Source organism: Platalea leucorodia (assembly GCF_965183815.1).
Source record: "Platalea leucorodia genome assembly, chromosome: 1".
Lineage (NCBI taxonomy): Eukaryota > Metazoa > Chordata > Aves > Pelecaniformes > Threskiornithidae > Platalea > Platalea leucorodia.
This window is the reverse complement of record NC_138823.1, coordinates 82,824,832-82,848,703: the sequence shown is the minus strand read 5'-3', so window position 1 is coordinate 82,848,703 and position 23,872 is coordinate 82,824,832. Positions and strand designations below refer to the sequence as shown.

Here is a 23,872-nt window from a genome sequence, read left to right as displayed (position 1 = left end):
TCCCGATCGTGAGCTTTGCTTCTCTTATCAACAGACGTTGGCGGTTTCCAAACAAGCAGCTGCGATAGTGGCTCCTGGCTGGGCAGGAGGGGGAAGTTGTTGGCGAAAGAAAGGCATGCGGGTGGGTAGGTTTAAAGGCACAGGAGAGTTTTAGGGTTTCAGTGACCTATAGCTAGGCAATGCGATTATGGCTAAAGGTAAATGAACCCAAACCAAGCAGTGAGAGACAGTGTTGAGGCTTGGGTTTCTAAAATTTCGTGCCTTGACTTGCATAATATTGGGGTGTGTAATTTTCTTCCATGGAGATTTAGCTCCTGATGTTTCTCTACTTAAAATAAGTAAAGACATCTTGATTCAGCAAGGTTGGTAATCCCAGGATGAATATCGGACACAGTTCCACCTGAATTAGAGAAGAGTTGTAATGTATTTAAAATTAAGCGTGTTCTGAAATACCTTGTGGTTTTGGCTTCTAGATGGGTACAAGTCGCTTGGCTTCCTACACTTCACAGTCCAAGCTTGCCACAGGACAGTTAATGAACATCTAGGAAAAGATGTCCCTGACCATGGCGGGGGGGGGTTGAACTAGATGATCTTTAAAGGTCCCTTCCAACCCAATCCCGTCTGACTCTGTAAATGCTATCCCTGTTGGGACTCAAGAAATCCCGAAAACTCCACTTAACAGTAACTAGTCAAAATGACTAAAATCCATTAGGTAACTACTGCTGATCTTGGTACAAATTATGTATTAGTGACCATGGTTCAAGCATAACTTCTGCAGTGCTACTCTTACACTTACCTCAGTGCCCTTCTGCATGGTCGCTGTAACTCCCCAGCGGGTAACAGCAAGTGGAATAGCCCCACGTCACGCCAGCTGCCCCGTCCCCTTTCAGCCAGGAGTGCTGGCGTGGCCTCTGCAGCCATGTCCGTACCGTCAGCGAGGAGGGCAGGCGTCTCTGCCACAATCGGGTCTCTGTGCTCTCCGCACAGATGCAGCTTTGTTAACAAATGATTTGTCTAACTTACTACTATTTTTTAATCTGTCTCGGGATCATTGTTACATTGATTTGTATGTTAGCTGTAGAGCAGCTTTTATTGCAGACATGTTCCTGGAAAGGTAGAAATGAGGGGTTTTTTATTCCCAATTTTTTTTTTTTTTAATGAAGCTGTCAAGCCATCTCCTTACCGATGCAGTGCATGGCATGTGTTGAGGGAAGAATATCTACCACTGGTGACTTTTGTAGTGGAGGTGTTCAGAATTGACTCTGAAATTGCATAGGAGATTTTTTGGTTTTTTAGGAAGCTGTCATTAAGAGACAATTGGCTTTGGAAGGGTGCAAACGTTGCTTACTTATTAGCCCACAGAAGGCTGAGTTTCCATGATGCTTCCTTTAATTTAGCTGAAGGGAAGTGGAGCAATGTATGGTCAGGAGTAAAGGAGAGGATGTCTTGTAGTTCCTAACTGTGCTGAAGAAAATGAATTGCATTAGGACTGGATAGGGGTAGTTACATGCCAGCCTGTGTCCCTCAGGCACCAGATGGTATCATGAGACCTGCTGTTAGGAGGAAAAAAAGTCTCCAGTTGGAGGCACTGTGTAGAGAATAGACTTAAAGAAGAACTGGACATTGCTCTCTCCTTGAAACAACCAGGAAGAAGCAGTGTATGACATTATACATTATTGTGTAAAGTAGCAACTGAGTTTTACAGGGCAAGTAATGTTCAACATGTGTGGCGTGAATGGCGCTGCCCGTGTCATTCACACAGCTGCCTGGGGAACGGCGGGTGTGGGTGCCTGCGTGCACGCGGGGTGATTCATGACCGGCCCATGCTCGCTCTTGAATGTTTCAGAATCGACTCGCTGGGAAAAATTTCTGCTGGAAGCTTCTTTTCGAAACAGAAGGACCATTAAGTGTAATCACATCTTTTAGTTCTGTAAATGTGTCCATAAATTGTTTTTAGACAAAAAATAAATGGATATATGAGGGAGAGACTTGTACAGCATACTGGGGTAAAACAAACAAAAAAACCCAAAAAACCCACCAAACAATCAAACCCAAAAAATCTTCTTGCAAGTTGGCTGAAGTTGTGTATTACCTCTGGAAGGAAGTTGGGTATGTTTGAGAATGGGTCTCAACGTGATCTGAAGGAATTAAAATGAAGCATGTCTCTCTGCATACTTCTAGCTATAGGCCTAGATTTTGTAGATGTCATGTACAAATGGGGTCTTGATTATGTGAATATGAGGTGGGGATTTAACTCGAAGAAGAAAATGTCATGAAAGCATGTATAATATCTGAAAATATACACAGAAGTTCTGACAGTGACATTTGTGCATAAACAAACATGCTCGTGGCTATCTGAAGATGAAAGGGAACTGAAAATGTGACCAAAACAATGTTGTATAGGCACTTGCTTCAAAAGATCTCAGTTCGGTGATAAACATGCTGCCAGAGTTCAGCTGTGCTCATCGTATGCGTGAGCACCTAGAATTATGATGAAATTATAGTCACTTCTTCGAAACAAAGACAAGTTGATACTTGAAACAACAGGGAAATTGTAGGAAGACTGGCTCATGAGCAAGAGGGAAGGTGATGCCATGTGAATGCTGTCGTGGCATTTGGATAATTAAACTGCATCGTTGCATCTGCCAAAGACTTGCAGCCTTCAACAACTAATTCAATCTGCTTTTGCCTTGGTTCTCTAGTTGCAAAATACTACAGGATTTTCCATTTCCATTATCTTTTTCCCTTTTCCTCCGTAGAGAGGTGTAGTGCATAAGGCTCTTGCCCTCCCTCGGTCCTTATGCCAATACAAATAAAACCAGATCTACCACCCATGCAAAGCAAGGGGCAAAGTTCTGGGTGACTTCCTTGGTGAAGGAGCAGGCGCATGGTCCTTGGGGTTTGCAATGTTTTCTGTTGCACACGTGAAAGTGGAGTGGAGCTCCAAGGACTCAAAATTCATTTCCTTACAGGTGAGGAAATCTCTGTTCCTTCCTGCAGAATGAAGTATTTTATATGCTGCATAGGGGGTTAAAGGTAGTAAGTGCAGTAAGAAGAAAGTTATTGTTCCATTTTTGAGATTGTTTATGACTTCTTTTAAAAGAAAATTGGTTCTATTTAAGTCCAAGTCTTTTTGTCCAGCCAAGTCAAAGCTTGGAGGAAGCTAATACGGAGCTGGCAGTGGAGGAAGGCATTGCTACTGCAACATTTATTTCAAATAAAGCATAAGTGGCTTTTCATGATTCCTACTGTCCTAGAGTTAAGGAGCGCCACAGGGGCACCAGCTTCAGCAGAACTGTTGCCTGGGGTTGGGTTTTCTGGTAATAATGAGCAAGATACTTCTCAGATGTTCTGCTGCTCCGAGATTAATGATAACAGGCTGTTTTTTGATTTTTGAAGAGTAAAAATATCATTTTGGCTACAGCAGTCTGAATAATTAGTAACATGCTTAAAATCATACAGTTTTTTTAGGAATGATGCTTTTGAGAGTAGTTCAGTAGGGATGGGTACCCCTCCAGGTGACCCAAGTTTGAGCATTTTTCCCAAAGGAGGTCTGGGCTGAAGAAGCAGTCACTTATTCTTGCGTATGCATCACGTTCAAATCAGCTGAAATAAGCACATGCTCTTTCTGACTAAGGAAGCTTTCCTGAATCCTCTTCTGTTCTACAGTAATTTGCCAATAGTGCTTCTCTTTGCACAATTCCATGCTTCAGCATTTGTGGAAAAGTGGGGGTTTTTTTTGTTTTGTTTTGTTTTTTTTTTTTTTTTTTTTTACATTTTTTAGGTCATTTTGTTTTACCTAGAGTTATTTAAAAAAAAACACCACCCAAACCCAACAAATAGCTGTTTTGTTGACTCACAGTGTAGTAATATGAGGAGTGACTTTATTACTGGTATGAAAAGTAGTGAAAGATACTGGCTGTGTTTAGGCAGAGGAAGACATTTATATTTGTTTTAGACTTGCGTTCTTTGGTGCCATAAAAATCTGATTATGAGTAAGTAAGATTAAGTATGTTTTAATAGCACTATGTCAAGAAGTCATGGAAAATTCCTAGGCTGAGCTTGTGCAGGCGTTTGAATACTATGAAGTCCATATACTTTGGGTTTTTTTTTGTTTTGTTTTTCTTTTCTGTTTTTAGGGTTCCTTCTTACGTCTCTTTTTTTTTTTTTTTTTTTTTTTAACCTCTCTGGGCAGGGAAGAATCAGTAATACTGCATTTTAGTGCTACAGTTGCATTTTAATTTAGGCACCCTGCTAATTTGACTTGAACTTACTGTGCAGTCACCTTCTTTATAAATAAAGCCACATGCTTGTGATGGAAAGCCTATAAAGTCCTACCAGGTTTCCCGGACTGGGGAACTGCACCACGCTGTGGGAAGTAGATGTTTATGGAATTGTCTGGGCTCACGTTTACAAAAGAGTTGGTTGACTTAATTCATTGCCAAGTAAAATAAATTGCTGTGTAAAGGTTCGTGCTCCTGAGTAGACATACTTTCAGAGGTAGCTAAGAGAAAAATCATGGTTCCCTGGGCTTTGGGGTCAACAAGGGTCGTTCATGAAAGCCTGCTGTCCAGTGTGTTGACTCATAGCTTCCAGCAGACCTTTTGGGTGAGGAGGGGAGCTGGGAAATGCAGAGCAGGGATGTGTAAACCTACTGGAGCAGTTTCCTTACAGGAGAAAAGTATGCTTTCGTCTTAAAGTTGCTGCATGGTCTATGTATGTTGCCTGTCTGTGGCCTGATAGAGGTGTATGTAAGTCTATGGGTAGCCTAAGGAATTGGATAGTGTGTTTTGAAATATGACTTCTTTTTGAAGACAAGGTGGCCAGAGTGGAAAGAGGTGCCTGCTCCTGGGTATGCTCTTGCTAGCAGCACGATCCCCTGCCTGCTGGTACGTCCCGAGCTCTCCAGAAAGACACTTGTGCTTCACACGCAAATACATTTCATACCCTCTAGGTCTCCGCCGTCATTTCATTACTTTCACCAGCCTTAAAGTCTGCTGGGTTTCACTTTTGAATATCTCTGTCTCAAAGCAGCTGTGTTCTTGCCGGGTCTTTCTTTGGTCTCACATCAGTTTTTCTAATCTGGGGAAGCACAGCTCTCCACAGCTGGTGCTTGCAGGCGCTTCTAGGCTGGGGGAGATGTGGCTGCTAGTCGCAGCTGGCAGGTCTTTGTGTGAAGGAAACGGGATCTCCTCCCTGGATTTAGACCAAAAAAGCTGAGTTTAGCGTCTTGGCCCAAGTAGGTCACATTGGTAGTACAGAGTGCGGTCTGATTTCAGACCTGATCCTGGAGAAGTGGGGGAAAAAAAGTCTCCCTCTCTGCTGCAGTGATGCTCAGCTTCTTGCTTGAGCTAATCCCCTTGGCTAATGGGAAGAACTTGGGTACAAGGTGTTCCCACCTTGGTATATGAATGATGCGCCTCTGGGAGATTACAATGTACGGTGAAAATCGCTTGGCTGAGAAGGCCCTTTGCCTGCTGAGGCATGCAGCTGTTCAACCCTGTTTTTATTATGCTTTTGCACACTGGACGTAGTAAACTAGAAGACAGTTTCAGCCCAGATGCGTTTCCTTGTACTCCTCATTTATCTCTGGGATAAATGCCCATTTTGTCAGGTGTTAATGCTTTAAATCATTTCTCTTTGGTTAAACTCTTCTAATTGCTTTGTGGTTTCGTTTTGGGTTAAGTCTTCTATCAACCTGCAGTACAGTATAACATGTATGCATGCAACAAAAATTACAGAAGCAACTGCTCTGTGTTTCTGCTTTTTCTGCTCCTGCCACAAGTACTAGGTTGAGGTAGTCATTTTTCCTTTTAACAATTACTAGCTCACGTAAACATACATTGAAGAGAGAAAAGAGAGGGGAAAAAAAAAAAAAAAATCGGTGCCAGAGCGATGCAGGAAATGTTCATCCCTGTCATGAAAACAAGGATGTGGAATGGGAATGCATCTAATCTCTAGGTGTGCCTGCAAGTGAGGAACCGTGCCACACCTTTTTGTTGAAAGGTGGAGTGCAGATTTCAAGCTTCTTTGGAAAGACGTTATAAGCCATGAGGAAAGGTGCATTGTTGTACATCCAAGGAACCTATGAGCTGCTTTGTATGACCTGCCTTGGGGATTTGTCTACAGATGGGAAGCAGTATGAAATTACAGGGTTCAGTCCAGTGTATAGCATGAAAGTATCTATGATAGGAGAAGAGAAGGTTTGCTGATATAAATACCTGCTCTGTTTCTGGGTTTTCTACTAAAGGTGTTTCCTTCTGGCAGTTTTGTGGTGAATGAACTTAAAAGGAGACAATTTTTATTATATGTAATATACATGAAAAAAATCCTAATAAAAGAAAAAATGACTTGCCATGATGACTCAGGTGACTTGCCCTGTAGATGCTTCATTTTATAGTTGCACAAGTGCAGAAAAATCAAAACATATGCTAATAAGAGTAGCATTACTGGAAGGAAATGTATCTGGTCCGGGAGAAGAAGTGCACTAAGCAAAAGCAGGAGATTGCTTTTCAGAGGGTTGTGACCTTGAGGGGCTGAATATAATGAATGCAGTGTTTCAGGCTGCCTTTTTACCTTGAAACTGCTGCATACCATTGGTATTCATCAGCAGTGATGGGGCTCTGCAGCGGGAAGCCTTGCAAAGCATCACCTCTGAGAGAAGTTTAAAGCCGATAAAGTGCAAAACTGTTCAAAGCGCGTGCAGGAAATGCTGCCTTTTATCTGAACTTCATGGATTTCTAACTTTACCTAAAATATAAGCTTTGTTGCTAAGTTTGCTGTTGGTATATATCCCAAGCTCTCTTTTCTACTAAGTTGCACCTTCTGCATGTATTACAGTGGTGTAAAATGCCACCGGTGCAGCCTGCTCTGGCAAAGCTGAGATTAGCCCTGATGGACAGTCTTCTGCTTGCACCGTTCAACAGCTGAGAGAGAGACTGGGCTGGGACTAGATTTCTCTTCCACAACTGCCACCTAATTTTCCTTGTCCCCTGTGTTGGGGAAGGGAATTAAGTGTTTTCAAATACCTGTTGCAATTGATTTCTGTTTAAAAACATTTGATCAAAGTTTGAGAAGTAACCCATGAATGGCTATTTGATATTTACTGACACGTTGGTGTTTGGTTCAGGGCTGGTAGATTAGATCATATTTATGAGTTATTTAAAAACTGAATGAATTTTGAATTGAATAAGAAATTATTTAAGGTTATAGGTTTTTATCCTCCACGGTTTGATATATTCTCTTTATATTTCAAGGGGATGTTGAAATGCAGCAGTGATCGAATCTTATGTGCTTTAGATCTCAGCTCATAGCTGAGTGTTAAAATTTGTTGGGAGTCTTTCCTGAGTTTCTGACCTGGGAAAGAGGAGAAGGTAATCATTGGAGATGCAGGAGATGGGAAGAGCTGCTGCTGACAGCCAGTCCTCCTGCCTGCTCCAGACCCAAGAGAAGTGTCCACCAACGTCTCAGGGGGTGGTTCCTCCCAGGCATCCCAGGCTATGGATGGAGGTAGGCAGGACAAAAGAAAACAAGGCTTAGGAAAGCAGAAGAAAGGACACCTGTTTAGGGTTGTAGACAGGTGCAGTAATTTCAGAGGGTTCTGTTAGTATCATTTTTTCAACTGCTGTGAAAGCAAATTAATTCTAAAATAGAATCCTAGAATCGTTTACATTGAAAAATACCTTTAAGATCATCAAGTCCAACCATTAACCTAGCACTGCCAAGTCCACCACTAAACCGTGTCCCTAAGCACCACGTCTACCCTTCTTTTAAATACCTCCAGGGATGGAGACTCAACCACTTCCCTGGGCAGCCTGTTCCAGTGCTTGACAGCCCTTTCAGTGAAGAAATTTTTCCTAATATCCAATCTAAACTTCCCCTGGCGCAGCTTGAGGCTGTTGCCTCTCGTCCTATCACTCGTTACTTGGGAGAAGAGACTGACCCCCGCTTGGCTACAACCTCCTTTCAGGTAGTTGTAGAGAGCAATAAGGTCTCCCCTCAGCCTCCTCTTCTCCAGGCTGAGCAATCCCAGTTCCTTCAGCCTCTCCTCATAAGACTTGTGCTCTAGACCCTTCACCAACTTCTTTGCCCCTCTTTGGACACGCTCCAGCACCCCCATGTCCGTCTTGTAGTGAGGGGCCCAAAACTGAACACAGTATTTGAGGTGCAGCCTCACCCGTGCCAAGTACAGGGGCACTATCACCTCCCTGGTCCTGCTGGAATGGGAATAAATGGAAAGGGGTATAAACTCTCTTCTTCTGTCTATGTAGTCCTGTGGTCCTCTTTACAGGTCTGCTAGGGAGGTCTAAGTGAGGGTCACTCTAAGACTTTTTTTCTTCTTCCTCCCCCTCCCCCCTGTCTTTCTGAAAACAGAGAATATCTATTAAAGTCTATACCCTGACTGCTGCTTTAGTTGCTTACTTCCATCCTGTTGGTTGAAGCTCCTATAACTCTCCAGCAAACATACTTGCCCCTTTCTCCATAGAGCTATCATACATGTTACTTAGTGGGCTTGTGAGTGCTTTAACACGCTGCTAGGATTTAATTAAAATACTGTTGCCTGCTCACTTTTGTTTTTTAAGATGTGCGTTTTGTTGCCTTGTGCAAGGCAGTGAGCTGCAGGAAGTCAGAGGGCAAAAGGTGTTGGATATCCCATGCCATAAAAAGTGCAAACGTCTTGAGTTGTCCCCAAAGAAGGGAGACAGTGTGTATTGTTTGGAGTGCATGTCCTCCCTGCTCAAAGAGGGGTGCCTGCAACGAAGCTGGCCATGTGCGTGCTGTGTGAGGAGCCAGGCTGAGCTCAGCCGATGCTCGCCGGGCACAGCAGCATCCCTCTGCATCCCCGGCACTCCCTTGTATGCATGAGCCCTGAGCCGCCAACTGCCAGCATTTCTGCTGCCCGTGCATGGGAATAAGCCAGGGCTCTGCCCTTTAGTGATAAAGCATGCCATTATATTTTGCTTAATTGGATGTATTTTCATCAGGTGATCTCCAGACAGGCAATTTGGAGTTGCTCAGTGATTGTTGTGGTTTGCAGCATACAAATTAGTGTGGGAAGTTGCTAACGCTAGCCTTGCAACTTAGGACTTCAGTGGCAGGATCGGCTTTTTCTGTGCTCACCTGAAGCACAGAAGGTAAGGAGCGTGAGAGCACAGACGGGTGCCATGCTGCCCGCCATTTGTCAGGATGTTCATGTGTAGCTCTGATGAAGGATCATCCCATCTTCCAAACCTGCTTGTAAAAGCCAGGCACCACAGGTGGGCTTCGGACATAGAGGGGGTGCACCTCCCCAGGGCAAGTATCTTACCTCCTGGATTTTTAGGATTAATTAATTTTTATTTAATTAATTTTTAAGGATGGTTAGGTCCTGGGTATGTAGTACTGCTTACCCACCACCTCAAGTTGTTTCATAACCTATGTTGGACTCGTTCTGTGTGATGCTGCAAGTCTGATAACATCTGCCCGTGCTTCCCAAATCAGCCTCAGCGCTGCTGCTACCCGGTTGCTGCGGTCACTTGTTGCAGGCCAGAAAACCGCATTTTCCTGGCTAGGTGTAGCCATGGCATGTGTTTATTTGTCATCAAGCTTCTCTGGGCTCCCGCTCCTGCCTTTGAACTGTGGTGTGCTGCCTTGCGCCCGCCCTGGGGGACCACGTGTGCGAGGGGCAGGCTGCTGGGCTGCGGAGCTGTCTCAGCTGTTGGAGCTGGTGTGGCGGAGAGGCGGTCGTCCTGGATTCAGGACATTGCCCCTGATATATAACAGGGCATATGAACAGGGTCGAGTGGGTGCTGCTGGTGAAAGCTGCTGGGTGAATCGCTGTGGCTCGTGGGAACAGAAGACCTGAGCTCCGTCTGCTAAGCTTGGTGCAGCCCAAACCTGTCAACTGCTTGTGGTCAAAGCATAACTGGGATTTGTTCCTCAGCATGGGGTCAGACTGGCCAGATGGGCCTTCAGAAAGGCAAGGCTGAAATGGTTGTTGGAAATGCTACCGAACAGGTCCAAGAGCACATCCCAATTTACCAGCTGTCCAGTGTTTTTCATCTGTTCCTCCTGGTTTCGGTATTCTATTAGGTATTAGCCATAGTAAGTCCTTGTTGTACAGATGTTTACCCATATGCAGGGTCTTGTTGACATCTGTAGGACGTGGTAGTTGGGCAAAGTTAGGAAAGGGTTCTAGTGTTTGTAGGACAAACCCCATGTAGCTTGGCAAATGAGATTGATTAAAAAAAAACAACAAACAACAAAAAAAATTAAAAAAAAAACCTTGAAGCATGAACTAGCAATGTAAAGAAATAATTTAGTGCAATTATGTACCTGTGTTCCTGTAGTGAAATAGAGATATGTAGTGATCATATTGTGAACACGAAGCTGCAAAGACAAACTAAGCCTGCTGAATCATCTGTTATAAATTCAACGTGAGCGGATCAATACAACTTAGGAAAAGAAGTTATGACCTGATATTTAAAATTCTCCTATTTTCAATAATCAATGTTTCTGTTGGTGAAATAAATGAATGAAAGAACTGTGGGCTGACTGGTCCATTACTCTCTTTTCTCCCTCTTTTTCACACTTACTTTCTTAGCCTTGGAATACAGTCTTGCTAATTCTTATGGCACCAAAGTGTAAACTGTGTCTCTCCAAAATCCTGAGTTTTAATTTAAACAAAATATGGAGCTTGGAATAGAGGGGGAAAAAAAGAAAAAAAAAAAACCCACTTATAAAAAATGTGGGCTGGGTGGGTTGGTTTGTTTTTGTCTTAAGGCCCTGATCTTATAGCTGTTTTCTGCAACAATTAAGACTGGAAATATTTTCCCTTCTTGCCCATCCCTACTCTAACCCAGGAAAATTATTCATGTATAAACTGATATTTTTGAGTTGCAGGGAGACATAAACAAAACAAAATCCTTCTAATATTGTCAGTCCTGTAAAAGGATCATGAAAATTGACAATATGGAAGTAAGACCTAAAGTGGAACCTTTTGTACTTTGATGGCAGTAACTTGCAAAGTGAAAGCTGTGGTATTATTCTTGGGAATAATTTTTAAGTATGCTTGTTACCTTGCACCGTCTGCTGCTTAATACGGATTATCTTTTTCACACAAGAATTCCACTTGACTAAAGGTAAGTTTTCCTGGAATTGCCTGCTTGTTTGGCACAAGAGAGGAAAGAAGAAAAAAAAAAAAAAAAAAAAAAAAAGACAACACTGAGTTTCCTAGAAAGCAGGAATGGTTCTTGCTTTACTAAATTCAATTCTTCCTGTGTGCTTTCAGGTGCAACACTGGCATTTTATCAGTTATGCTCCTTGACTCAAGAAGGCTTTGATAAATACTATCAGAATAAAATCAGATGGCTGGCAAAGAGTGGTCAATGGTAGAAAATGTATCTTGATCAGAAATTTCATCTGCTTTGCAAATTGAAATCAGACTGAACCAGTATAATGTCCCTCTAGACAGGGCACATCCATGCTTGTGCAGTACAACTAGTATCTGTGGAAAAACTAGTATTATATAGTTGTTCCGTACTAGATTTTCTTCTAAAAAGTCAATGTCCAGGGACATGTAGAACGATGTTAAGAACCAAACAGGTCCTTGACTGATGAGCCTAAGAGATCCATGTCTCATGAAAATAAGTGGTAAATGCCTCTCTTCAGGACCCATGTGTCCAAGGAATGTTTTGGGCTTTTTCTCACTTAATCAGCTTTAAAGTGCTCAAATTAAAGATGTTCCTCCTAAACAAAATGTTTTGAAATGAGACTGAACATCTGTCTTTGCAAGCCGGAGTTCCCATTTTGCAAACAATCTCCATGGGCTTTGCAGGTGGTGAATGAGAAACATCTTTCAAGTTCAGTCTCAAACTAAACCTTGTTTCAGAGTGGTCGATCTCTCCCGTGCCAGGTGCTCGTGAGTCAGCTGCCCTGGCCTTTGCTTTGCATGTTGCTCAGGCAGGACAGGCAAGAGGAAGGTGGAAGAAAATGCTAGGGTGTTTTACAACACTTGTGAAAAATGGTTTTGAGACCCTTAGCAACTTGTGGCAGATGACAAGTTTGGTACCTGGGAGGTTTTAAGGGCAAAGTTTCTTAAGAGGAGCAAAATTTTGTGGCTGAGCCCCAATAAAGAGGGTAGTGAAGAAGATATTTCTACCACCGCTTTGCCTCATTGGTCTTTGAGACACCAGTCCCAAGAGGGTAGCTGAAGGAAAAGAGGGTGCTAGCATGACTTTGCACAGGTGGATTTAGAAATCCTTCTCCACCTTGATGTGAATTTATAAGCTTGTCATGTAGCATAAGCAAAAAAAGTTGCCAAGCTGGTAGCTTTTGGCTTGGGGACTGCCAAGTACAACCAAGCATGGTGGATGAGCTACAGACATTTTGGCAGGCTGTCCTCTTGTCCCCGAGTCAGTGATAGAGCTGCACAGCAGTGTAACAACTTACTAGACAATATGGACAAGATTATGTTAGCAGAAGCTAGCAGTGAATTAAACTGACTTCTTTGGGCAGTCGTCCTGGGATAGCTACTCTTGCAATATTGCTGTAGGCTTTGGTGAACGGTTTTTACAGGAGAGTCTCTCTTCCCCTGCTGCTTTTATGTGCACTGTCCTTCCTTGGTTCTGTCTGTCTTAAAATACGTGTTGAGGTTAAAAAACATCTCAACTCCCATGGATGAAGAATTGGGGTGTGTGCTTGTATACAGATTGGTTAAATTCAGTTGGTTTTAAGGAAATGAAGTTTTGGGTTTTTTGGCGTTTGGGTGGATTTTTTTGTTTTGTTTTGGGTTTTTGTTTTTGGGTTTTTTTTAATATTTGTAGTCATGACTGCAATTAATACAAAATATGGTTTTGGAAAAATTTGAGTGCTTGGCAAAACCGTGCTGTCATCAAAGACAGAACTGCAACTGCTATTGCAATCTGTGAAGCAGAGTTAGGGCTTGTCTGTTTCTTAGGGTAAGTTTTAAGGGTTTTGTGAGGATATTGTATATTCCTCTTTAGAAATTGAAATAAGGGGAGAGAATTACGTGCTACTTGCAAGGTGACTATGGATGTACCAGGAGGTCTGTCATTTGCCTGGCCACTGCTACCCCCAGCCCCAATATAGACAGTGATGGAAAGGTGTACAGCGGCCTCAAGCTCTTTTCCCCTGTGTTCCTTACATCTCGCTGATGCCATCAGTAACTGCCCTCTCTTCCTTCTCCTCACCCACATGTTGTCTTTTTGAATTACTTATCTTCCTTACTGAGTTTTAACAGATTAAAATCCGACCCCCCACCCCCCAGCTCAATTTTGGAATAAATGAGAAATGCCATTGACTTGACTGCCCAGAAACTGGTATTTCGTTACCTAAACTTGCAGGCACGAGAAAGAGCTGTTGTCCCATAGCACCCTCTCGAACTTGACTGCAACTAACAATAGGCTTTCCAAATTTCAGTGTTGTCGTGTTTATCCAGCCATGATGCCATCATGTAGGTTAGGCAGTCTCGAAAGCGAAAACGCTATTTGACAAAACTTGTCAAAACATAGAAGTAATGCTTGAATCTTTCTCATGAAAGTCTTAATTCAGACTGTAGCAATACTGGTAAGTCTCCAGAAAAGTCTTGATGGCATCTCATTGCTGGGTTTGTTTTGAGGGTATGATAAAGCTGTTGTTTCCTAGTGGTATGGAAACCTCATCATCCTCAGGAGCTGGCAAGCACGTCTTCAGAGCTCTAGCAGAGAAGTGCAATTGCTTTTTGGCTTTTGAGCAAGGTCTGTTAGCAATGTGTGTCTTCACACTCAGCAGCAGAAGGTCAGAAGGTGGGGAGGAGCGTGCTTGTCCTCCTGCATATACAGAGGGTAATCTCTGTGTGCTGTTTGTGTTGGGAATAACGGGAAGATAAAATGTTTTGGGTTTTGTTTTTGGTTTTTTGTTGTTTGTTTTTGTTTTTTTTTAATTAAAAAAAAAGCCATATTATATGAAGCAGCAGTCTTGTAAAAAGTACTGGTGCTTTCAAAGGGCTGGGGAAGGTAGAAATTTATTCCGGTTCCCTCTCAAGTCAGTAATAGTAATAATACATGTTTTAATCCAGTTGCTTGTTTTTAAAGTGGTATGGCATCGTCGGCGTTGCGCGATCTCCAGTTACTGAAACAGAAGGAGATGGAGCCTGTTCAAGGTTAACCAGCAGCTGTTGCACAGACCTCGGGAGCAGGAGAGCTGGTGCTTTGATCTGGTGTGGGGGATGGACAGACAACAGAAACATCTCATTTTCAAGGAGATTTTGTTCTGCAGGAAACTAACCCCCTAAACTGACCTTATATCCCACGGAAACATCTTCGTGGCTTTGTTCTGCTTTAAAACAGTAAAGCAAAGAGGTATTGTTCAGGAGGCAGAACTAAATTTGCTGAGAGAAAGGTGTTAGTAGCTTACTCCTGTGCTCTTTGAGAAAATTGTGATTAATGCTGTAAGTTTTTTGAAAATGAATTTTACTCCATTCAACCGGATTAAGTATGTGAATAGTAAGTAATGTAATGTAAGTTAACATAAGTGCATAGTCAGTTCATGAAGTTGAGTTTAAGGTACTGAAATTTAGATTACATGCTCAAGTACCTTCCAAAGCTGTGCTTTCTCTCACTATCTACAGACAGTCAGGGTTCAACTAGTCCTTCTCCATAACTCTGTCCATCCCTTCCCACCCCACCATCCCCGGATGAAAACTGCCCATTTCTGACTGTTGGCAGAGGGGAGGCAGGCTGGCTGGAGAGACATGGAGCCCGTTCCTGGCACTGTCTTGGTGTGATTTCTGGAGTATTTGTTTATTTCCCATTTGTATGTTGTGTGGCGGTCGTGTACACAGGCTTTTGTAGTAGCTTTCGTATTTAGCCACCGCTGACATCCAGCTGTTGTGGAAGCCTTTTGTCGATGAGCGCAGGGAAGCTGCACTGGGAGAGCCGGGCACTGCAAAAGAGGGGATGTAGATCAGTACTCTGTAATTCAGAGTAATACATCAGACAAGTGGCCATTACTACTTGTTTGTTTCCCTGGACTTAGGTATGGAAGAACAGGTCTGGTCTTCTGCTGAAGAGGCTGAACACTTCATTTTTGGGTTGAAGTCAGTGAGGAATATCCAGCTTCCAGTGAACTTCATGAATTTCCCACCGAGTAGTCTGGCCAGGCATGCATTTGGCATGTTAAGAGTTTTGGGTACCCAAACTGAAGCATTTTCGGTGGTCCTAAGCTAACAACGAAGGGTCACTTTTTAGAAGCAAAAATGTTCATTAATATGAAATTAGCAAAGTTGTATTTTTTCTGGATAGCTTCTTTCTTGCTGTGGCCCTCCTTGTTTGTCGTCAGTGTGTAAATTAGTAAAGAGGAGGAACGAAGATAAATGTGGTTTTGGTTATCTTTTGCATTAAAAAGCTATGTCCAGCTTGACCTAGTTAATAACATCTCTTCCTGTGTCTCAAACTTCGTATTTGGAGCCAAGCTATTGAGGTGCATAAACAAAAGATTCTCTAAATACATATTGACTATTGTTCCTTTGGCTTTGCCAAGCCCTAATAGGAAAATGCTTTTTGAATGCAGGTGCAGCATAACCTACATTCGTTGCCCTTAATTTAAAGCAGTTTTAACTGCTTTGATTCAACTGCATTGATGAGTCGACTGGATTTTTACATTATAACATGTGAATGACTAGCATTTTCACTTGGATGAGAACAGTTATTATACAATATCTGCTTTTTCATATATAGAGATATATACTATATATATAAAAATGTAATCAATGTGCAGTTATTTTATTCAGCATACAACCTGTATGCATGCAAAGTCTAGCTTGTTAATTACAGTTTTGCAACAAATGCGCTACCATTTTACTTAGCTGAGATGAAGTTCTTAGTTAATTTTTTGATTTCCAGCAAATATGTCCAATAGAAAGTAAAAAAAATGGATTTTTATCATCTCCAAGAGCAGCATACAGAAGAAGGTAAGAGGTAGTGTTTGCATTTTCAGCAGCAAAATCTGTGAGTTAGAAGGAGCAGGGACTTCTCCAGGTGGTCTTACAGCTGTGAGATTTGCAAACCTATTGCTTTTCCTTTTTGCAGTGGGGAGAAATCTCTTTGCTATGGAAATGATGGCATATGGCCCCACTGCAAATGCTATTCCAAGTATTTTTACAACCTCACTTCACGTAAATAAAAAACATTGGGTTTTAGTGAGTGCTCCGTGGCTTTGTTTGCCCCCTTACTGCAGAAGGGTGGCGTGTCAGGGAGCTCTGGAGTAACCCAAGTTATCAGGGTTCTCCCCCAAAACCAGGTTCAGATCAATACAACGTGCTGCCATGTGCATTGAGTGGAGGCCTTCTTCAGGCGGGTCCTGTACGACAAGTCTTGTCCATAAATTAACTACTAGTGAAGATTTTGTTCTCAAAACTGTCACTTGCGCATAGCTCATGCATCGCAGAGGGACTGCAGCCCAGTTGCAGAGCTACCTGGGCACAGGAGGTGGCTGTAACTTGCATAGCTTGTGAGGCATCTTTTGCCAAGACTTTTTTTTTGCTTTTTCCCTCCCCCGGCAGGGAAGGCCTTGCAATGCACGCAGCCCATGGACAGATACCCTATTGTTGAGCTACCTTGCCAGGGAACACGTTGTATTTGCATTTCAGACGCCTCGGGCTCTGTGAACTGCATTGTTCCAGCCTCCCCTGAATAGCAGCTATTGACCCCTAACAATGTACATTTGTTTAAATCAAACCCTTTGGTACTTGCTTTAAAAAGCTTATTTTAGGACTAGCCCAACCAAGTGAATGCTTCTGTGCAGGCGTCTTTTTTTTTTTTTTTTTTTTTTCCCTTCATAGCGAGAAAAAAAATTCAGGATTAATTATTTAATTGCAAGATGGAAAACATTCTCCTCCTTTTGAGAGGCTATTTTGAATGCTGAGGTTTTGGCAAATTTTGTTGCGGCTTAATTTTATAAGCTTTTCATTGCCCTTGAAAGCATAAACTTCATGTTACTTGAGCTTGGAGATTTTGGCAAATAATAAACCAGCGGAACAACAGGGGTTTCGTTGTCCTGAAGAACTTGACTGCATTTTGACAAATAGTTCTTTTGCTGTTTATGTGTGCATTTAGATGGATTGAATTCATTTAGGAGGAGGAGGTGAAGACTGACTGGTACAGACACTCAATGCCCAGCAGCAGGCTGGTGGAAGCATTTCCCTGGGTGGTGGGAAGTCTGGGGCCAAATTCCCTTTGCTGTCTGGTGACTGTAGCGCATACCTTCACCTCTGGAGCTGTCAGGTCTCCAGAGCTTGGTGGCATCAGTAGCCACCTTCATTAAACCAGTTACTATTTGTGAATTGTATGGTTTAAAAAACTATTGACTATTTACTGAGTGGGGGAAGCTTTGCTATGCCTTGCTCCTGTGGGGTTATTTGGTTGAGGGAGAAAAACCCAGTGAAGTAAAAACTTGCTATGAGCTGCACAACCTTGTAGTCCTTCTGTTTTATGCCAGAGAGATTCCACTAATAACAAAAAAACATTCAAACATGAAACAGCGATTGTCAGACTGAATGAGGTTGTTTTGTGGGCTGATGATTCTTTCTTCTGATGTCCTACGTTAACTCAGGAGTATTGCATCTCATGAGGTTTCTGTTGGTATTTCTGTTGGATGCATTAGGAGTCTTGCCAGCAGGTTGAGGGAGGCAATCCTTCTCCTCTACTCAGCACTGGTGAGGCCACACCTGGAGTGCTGTGTCCAGTTCTGGGCTCCCCAGTACAGGAGGGACATGGACATACTGGATAAGGTCCAATGAAGGACCACGAAGATGATGAAGGAACGGGAACATCTCTCCTATGAGGAAAGGCTGAGAAGAGCTGGGACTGTTCATCTTGGAGAAGGCTCAGGGGGAAAATCTCATCAATGTATATAAATTCCTGGAGGGAAGGTGCAAAGAGGAGGAAGCCAGGCTCTTCTCAGTGGTGCCCAGTGACAGGACCAGAGGCACTGGGCACAAACTGAAACACAGGGAGTTCCCAGTGAACATCAGGAAACATTTGTTTACTGTGAGGGTGACCGAGCACTGGCACAGGCTGCCCAGAGAGGTTGCAGTCTCTCATCCTTGGGGATACTCAGCAGCCATCTGGACATGATCCTGAGCAACCAGCTCTAGGTAGCCCTGCTTGAGCAGGAGGGTTGGACCAGATACCTTCTAGAGGTCCCTGCCAACCTCAGCCTTCTGTGATGCACAGGGGAAGTGAGGTGGCTGAGGACATACAGGAATCTGAGGCAAAAGACTCAGCTCACCTTGCTCTGAGTGTATTGCGTGATATAGCATGGGTATGTGATCTGTCTTACACAGTGCTGTGCACTCATGCCTTATGGCCTTTAGACCCACACCGTGGTGGACAAAGTGGGGTGGGCGGCAGCTGTGGCTGAGCACTACACTGCACCGTCTCGCCGGGGCTGATGGGCAGCTGCACGCCTCAACTTCTTACTCTCGGGTGCTCTTGGGGATGGTGGGCTGACAGTAGCAACTGCGTTAACGTGAAAGAGCCCTTTGTCTCCCGTCCCTGCGGTTGTGGTAGCTACTCCTTAATACCGAGGATACCGCCTTCAAAGTTGTCATCGCTCCTGTGCCTGTACTTAAGGGACACAGGATATTTCTGTTTGCTGGCTCTGGTGGGGAGGTACCAGAGAAAGCCCAAGAGCAATGCCCTCGTGTCAGTCTTCTTCCCTCTGGAAAGTGCAGGGTGTTCATGCCCTCGGACCTGTCAGCGTGAGGGTGTTCATGCTGCTCAAGAAGATTAAAAACAGAGCGGTGCCCTGGGTTTTCTGATGGCCAAAGTCCGATGCAGACCCAAGGGAGTGGGTTGAAGTATTCCCACTGCTATCACTGGGTTTTGAATTAAATGTTCAAGTCCTCTCTATTGCTTTTACCACTTCTGGGGAGTCCTTTCCCCGCTGTTTCACAGTCCCCTGCTTCCCCCTACCCACCTTGGGTGCCACTGCCCTCCTTTCCGCTCCCTTCTGCCTTCACCCTCTGCTTTTGAGTTGACATACCCTCTGTTTGAACTGGTTTGGACTTGCTGTAAACCTGGAAACCATCTGGCTCGAGGTTTCAGAGGTAAAAGGGCAAACAGCTCCGCAGGCATTTGCAGCATTTAAAATGGAAAGCAGTTTGTCAAAAGATGGAGGGAAAAAATAATGAGGGATGCTCTTATGTGGTCCTCTATGTGCAGCTGAGCTCTTACCATCCAGAGAAACCAAGCAGCAAGAATTTTTGCATTCTCTGTGAGCATTATTTTCTGTCTCAGCGCTGCTGTTCTCCCATCATAGAGACAAGAATAATGTTTATTCAATGTTATCTAATGCATATGCAACTCGTAACATGGCTGAAGTCTGTGGTAGACTCAAGGGCCACTTGCCTTAAATATGTAACAGAAATAAAAATTTCTATTTGTCGTGATTGTTAATCAGGACGCTGCAACCCACCCCAACTTTAACAAGTTTGTAAGTCTGGTTTCTGTGTGTAGAAGTTCAGGCAAGGACAACTTTTGGATGCTAGCATGCAAAATTAATTATTTGAATTGGTTTTTTCAGTGATCGTACACCCAAAGTCATTATCAGGGCTATATCCCAGCCCTTTTCTACCACCCCTTTATTTTTTCTTTAGGAGAGAATTTGACTGTTCTGGTGAAAAAAAATCTCCTTTGTCTAAATACCACTAAAATCGTCTTTCTGATATAAAGCCTCCTATGGATTTGTAGAGAACAGGAGTATAGTTTGGGCTGGTGGTCAGACCATGGGGTGCTGCTGCTCAATATTTTCATGCCAGCTGAAGCCTTCTTCTGTGCTGGAGCAACTTGAGTGGGTGTCATTATTGGGATGGCTTTTGCTGCAGCTGCAGCATCAGCTGTAGTTCCTCCTCCCACATCCTCCTCCCTTGTTCTCAGTGCTGGATATTTCTGTTTCCTTGCTGCTGGATTTACCAGCCAGGTGAAAATTAAAATAATCTGCACCTACCCTGTCTTACTAGACTGACTTAGATGTCACACTGATAGTGTCTCCATTGCCTCCTCACCTCTAAAAAGCAAATGTCATTTCTTTGTAACCTTGCTTGCTAGTAGTCTTGGGTTTGGGGGTTTTTTTGTGTGTTTTTTTTCGGTTGGGTTTTTTTTTTTTTTTTTTAATCCTCTGCACGGTTGTGCAGCCAAAAGAGGATGACTGTAGAAATGGCAAAGTGGTTTAGAAAAAAGGTGAAAGATGATGGGGGGGGAAGTGCTGTGAGTGCCTAACAGAGGTTGAAAATAAACAGGTAGGGAGCCAGTCAGCTTTGAGGAGGATCTTTTAAACTGTGTGTAAATTCAAACACTGCTTTGTAATTTTGCATGTGCTAACATGAGGCACATGACTCAGAGAACTGTCTCCAGCTGCTCTTGCCGGCATTTAGGAACTTCTACTAAGGAAAAAAAAAAAAAAAGGGCACTTCAGTGTAGTTCTTCTGTGTTTACTGTTCTGGCAGAAACCAACAAATAGTTGCTGAGTGATTATTTTATTTCTTTCACTTGCTTATTTGGATTTTGCTCTCACTTTCTCTTCTTTTACTTGATAAGTATTTCCAGAGAAAAATATTGAGTGAATTTTTTTTTTTTCAGTTATGCCGTCTATAACTCTCTTTTGTTTATTGTAGGGGTCTCGGGTCTGGCTGCGAGAAAATAATCAGCATTATCCCAGTACTGTTCATTCCTGTGCAGAAGGAGTCATCGTATTCAGGACAGACTATGGTCAGGTATGGGCATCACTCTTCTGTACTTTCTCCTTTTTGCCACTCTGGGGAAAAGAACCTGTTCTCCTTGTGGGGAGGGCATAGGTGGAACTAAAAGCCTAAGGTCTGTGAATAAAATATTCATTTTGTATGACCTGAGTGCACAACTTTGGTTTTAATAGCTCTTTCCATTGCCTGTCCGGTCAGTTGCTATGATCGTGCCTGACAAAGCTGAAGCAGTGCTGCCAGGTGTGAGAGCCTTGTTCCGCATGGGTCAGTGGTTATGTAGTTTACTGGAGGTAGGTGGCCTCTCCATGGTTGTATTCCCTTGCAATAACAGAAGGGGGGGGCTGGCACATGGCACTGTGGCATCACGGTAGTGGGGTGTCACTGATTCAATGGGAGGCAGCAAGGCACACTGCCCAGAGCAAAACCGTGGCAGCTCCACCAGCTCCTGTTGCAAGAGGATTGTGAAGGAAGGGGACCCTTATTCCCCTCTTGTTTCTTTTTCTTTTTTACATTTTAACTGCTTCCTGGCTGTCAAATGCTCCTGGCTCTTGCCTGCCTGCAGGAATGGAGATAGGTCCCAGTGTCTCCTCAGGTTACCTTGGCCGTCTCAGGCAGTGCGTGCCTGCATGCCTGGCTGCCAGATGGTGTGGAGCTTGTTCCCCCCATGATTTCTTTTTTTTTGGTGTGTTTTTTTTTTTTGTGTTTTGGGTTTTTTTTGTGGTGTTTGTTTTGTGGTGGTGGTGGTGGTGTTGTTGTTTTTATTTTCCTTTTTAGCCCCCAGAAGAAGGCAGAACTAGCCCTGTCAGTTGCTGACTGCTTGGAAGTGCTCTGCTTTCTCATGCACTTACTTTTTATTTATCTATTTATTGCGCTCTCCATTAGGCCATGGTTTATCCAGACCTAGCTTCCTGCAGTTTCCCTGAAGAAATTTCAGTTTTAGGTTGAGTTGAATACAAACAGTTATGCTGAGACAGTCACCAGCATCCGGAGGACACTCCCTTTGACTTTTGGAGGATGTTTGTTCTCTCAGTTTTCTTCCTTTTCTTAGTTATTTGCACCAGATGAAGGCAGTTTCAGGTAGTGAATGAGGCTGAGAAAAGCATGGTAGACTGGAAAACATGCTGCCTGTTCTCGCTGCCTTCACTTAATGTCTTTCTGGGTAAGCATGGTGGAAAGCATGTCTTTCAGAGCCAGAGAACCATTACTTTCCTTGCATGCCTTTCTCCAGGTGGGAAAGGAACCAGAGTTGCAGAGTGGTTTTTGATGGGCAAGATATAACCTACTCAAGGTTAAATTGCTGATGTCCTGGTAGTGAGGGATGAAAATGGGGGTGAAACAACAGTGGTCTGAGGTAGAGAAAACAGTGTCTTCCTTCTCTTCAGAGTCCCTGGGCATGTGGCAAAGGAAACGGGGTGACAGAGAGGAGGTCACATCCAAGCACCTGTGTCTGGTCATGTCTCTGGTGGCAAAAATTAGTCGTGCTCTACATCCCTGGGGAGGCAGAGAGATGGGTGAAAGTCACTGCTGTCCTCAGCATCTGAAGAGGTAGTCAGGGAACCCAACGCAACTCAACTCGCTGGTAGCTGTTGTGTTCCCGCTCCCATCCACTGCCATACTAATGTCACTGGTTGGTTCTCAGGCCAATGCCTGCATCCTCCTAGAAGCTATACTAAGGCACATGGAGGGCAGGGAGGTGATTCGAGACAGCCAGCACGGCTTCACCAAGGGCAAATCCTGCCTGACCCATCTAGTGGCCTTCTATGATGGAGCGACTACATCAGTGGACAAGGGAAGAGCTACATATGTCGCCTATCTGGACTTCTGTAAGGCCCCTGACACAGTCCCCCATAACATCCTTCTCTCTAAATTGGAGACATATGGATTTGATGGGTGGGCTGTTCAGTGGATGAGGTTGGATGATCACATCCAGAGGGTAGTGGTCAATGACTCGATGTCCAGATGGAGATTAGTGACAAGTGGTGTCCCTAAGGGGTCCGTATCAAGACCAGTACTGTTTAATATCTTCATCAGTGACATAGACAGTGGGATCGAGTGCACCATCAGCAAGTTTGCAGATGACACCAAGCTGAGTGGTGAGGTTGACATGCCTGAGGGACGGGATGCCATCCAGAGGGACCCAGCCAAGCTCAAGAAGTGGGCGGCTGTGAATCTCATGAGGTTCAACAAGGACAAGTGCAGGGTCCTGCACCTGGGTCAGGGCAACCCCCGGTATCAGTACAGGCTGGGGGATGAAGGGATTGATAGCAGCCCTGAGGAGCAGGACTTGGGGGTACCGTTGGATGAAAAGCTAGACATGAACTGGCAATGCGTGCTGGCAGCCCGGAAGGCCAACTGTATCCTGGGCTGCATCAAAAGAAGCGTGGCCAGCAGGTCGAGGGAGGTGATCCTGCCCCTCTGCTCCGCTCTGGTGAGACCCCAGCTGGAGTGCTGTGTCCAGCTCTGGGGTCCTCAGCACAGGAAGGACATGGACCCATTGGAGTGGGTCCATAGGAGGGCCACAAAAATGATCAGAGGGATGGAACACCTCTCTTATGAGGAAAGGCTGAAAGAGCTGGGCTTGTTCAGCCTGGAGAAGAGAAGGCTCTGGGGAGACCTTATTGTGGCCTTTCAGTACTTAAAGGGGGCCTTTCAGTACTTAAAGGGGGCTTATAAGAAAGATAGGGAGAGACTTTCTAGCAGGGCCTGTTGCGACAGCACAAGGGGTAGTGGTTGTAAACTGAAAGAGGGTAGATTCAGACTAGATATAAAGAAATTCTTTATGATGAGGGTGGTGAAACACTGGAACGGGTTGCCCAGAGAGGTGGTAGATGCCCCATCCCTGGAAACATTCAAGGCCAGGCTGGACGGGGCTCTGAGCAACCTGATCTAGTTGTAGATGTCCCTGCTCATTGCAGGGGGGTTGAACTAGATGACCTTTAAAGGTCCCTTCCAACCCAAACCATTCTGTGATTCTGTGATCCTTTGTAGGTGTGCTAAGTTACCAGATATATTGGATTGGTGACCCAGATATATGTAGTATGGGGGAAGACATCCACAAAACTAGACTGAGAGCAGCTACCACTAGGTGCAAAGCCTCCTCACAGAGAAACAAGGCGGCCACCTACGTGCTGGTGT

At 44.0% G+C, this 23,872-nt stretch overlaps 1 protein-coding gene across 1 annotated transcript in view; it reads left to right on the top strand.

The window, feature by feature from the left end:
• The window catches only part of MYO10 (myosin X), a 172,963-nt gene that overhangs the window by 13,769 nt on the left and 135,322 nt on the right, over positions 1-23,872 (top strand). The window contains exon 2 of the mRNA XM_082323081.1: positions 20,654-20,752. Coding sequence (XP_082179207.1) covers positions 20,654-20,752 — 99 coding nt within the window. The remainder of the gene's footprint in view (positions 1-20,653; positions 20,753-23,872) is intronic.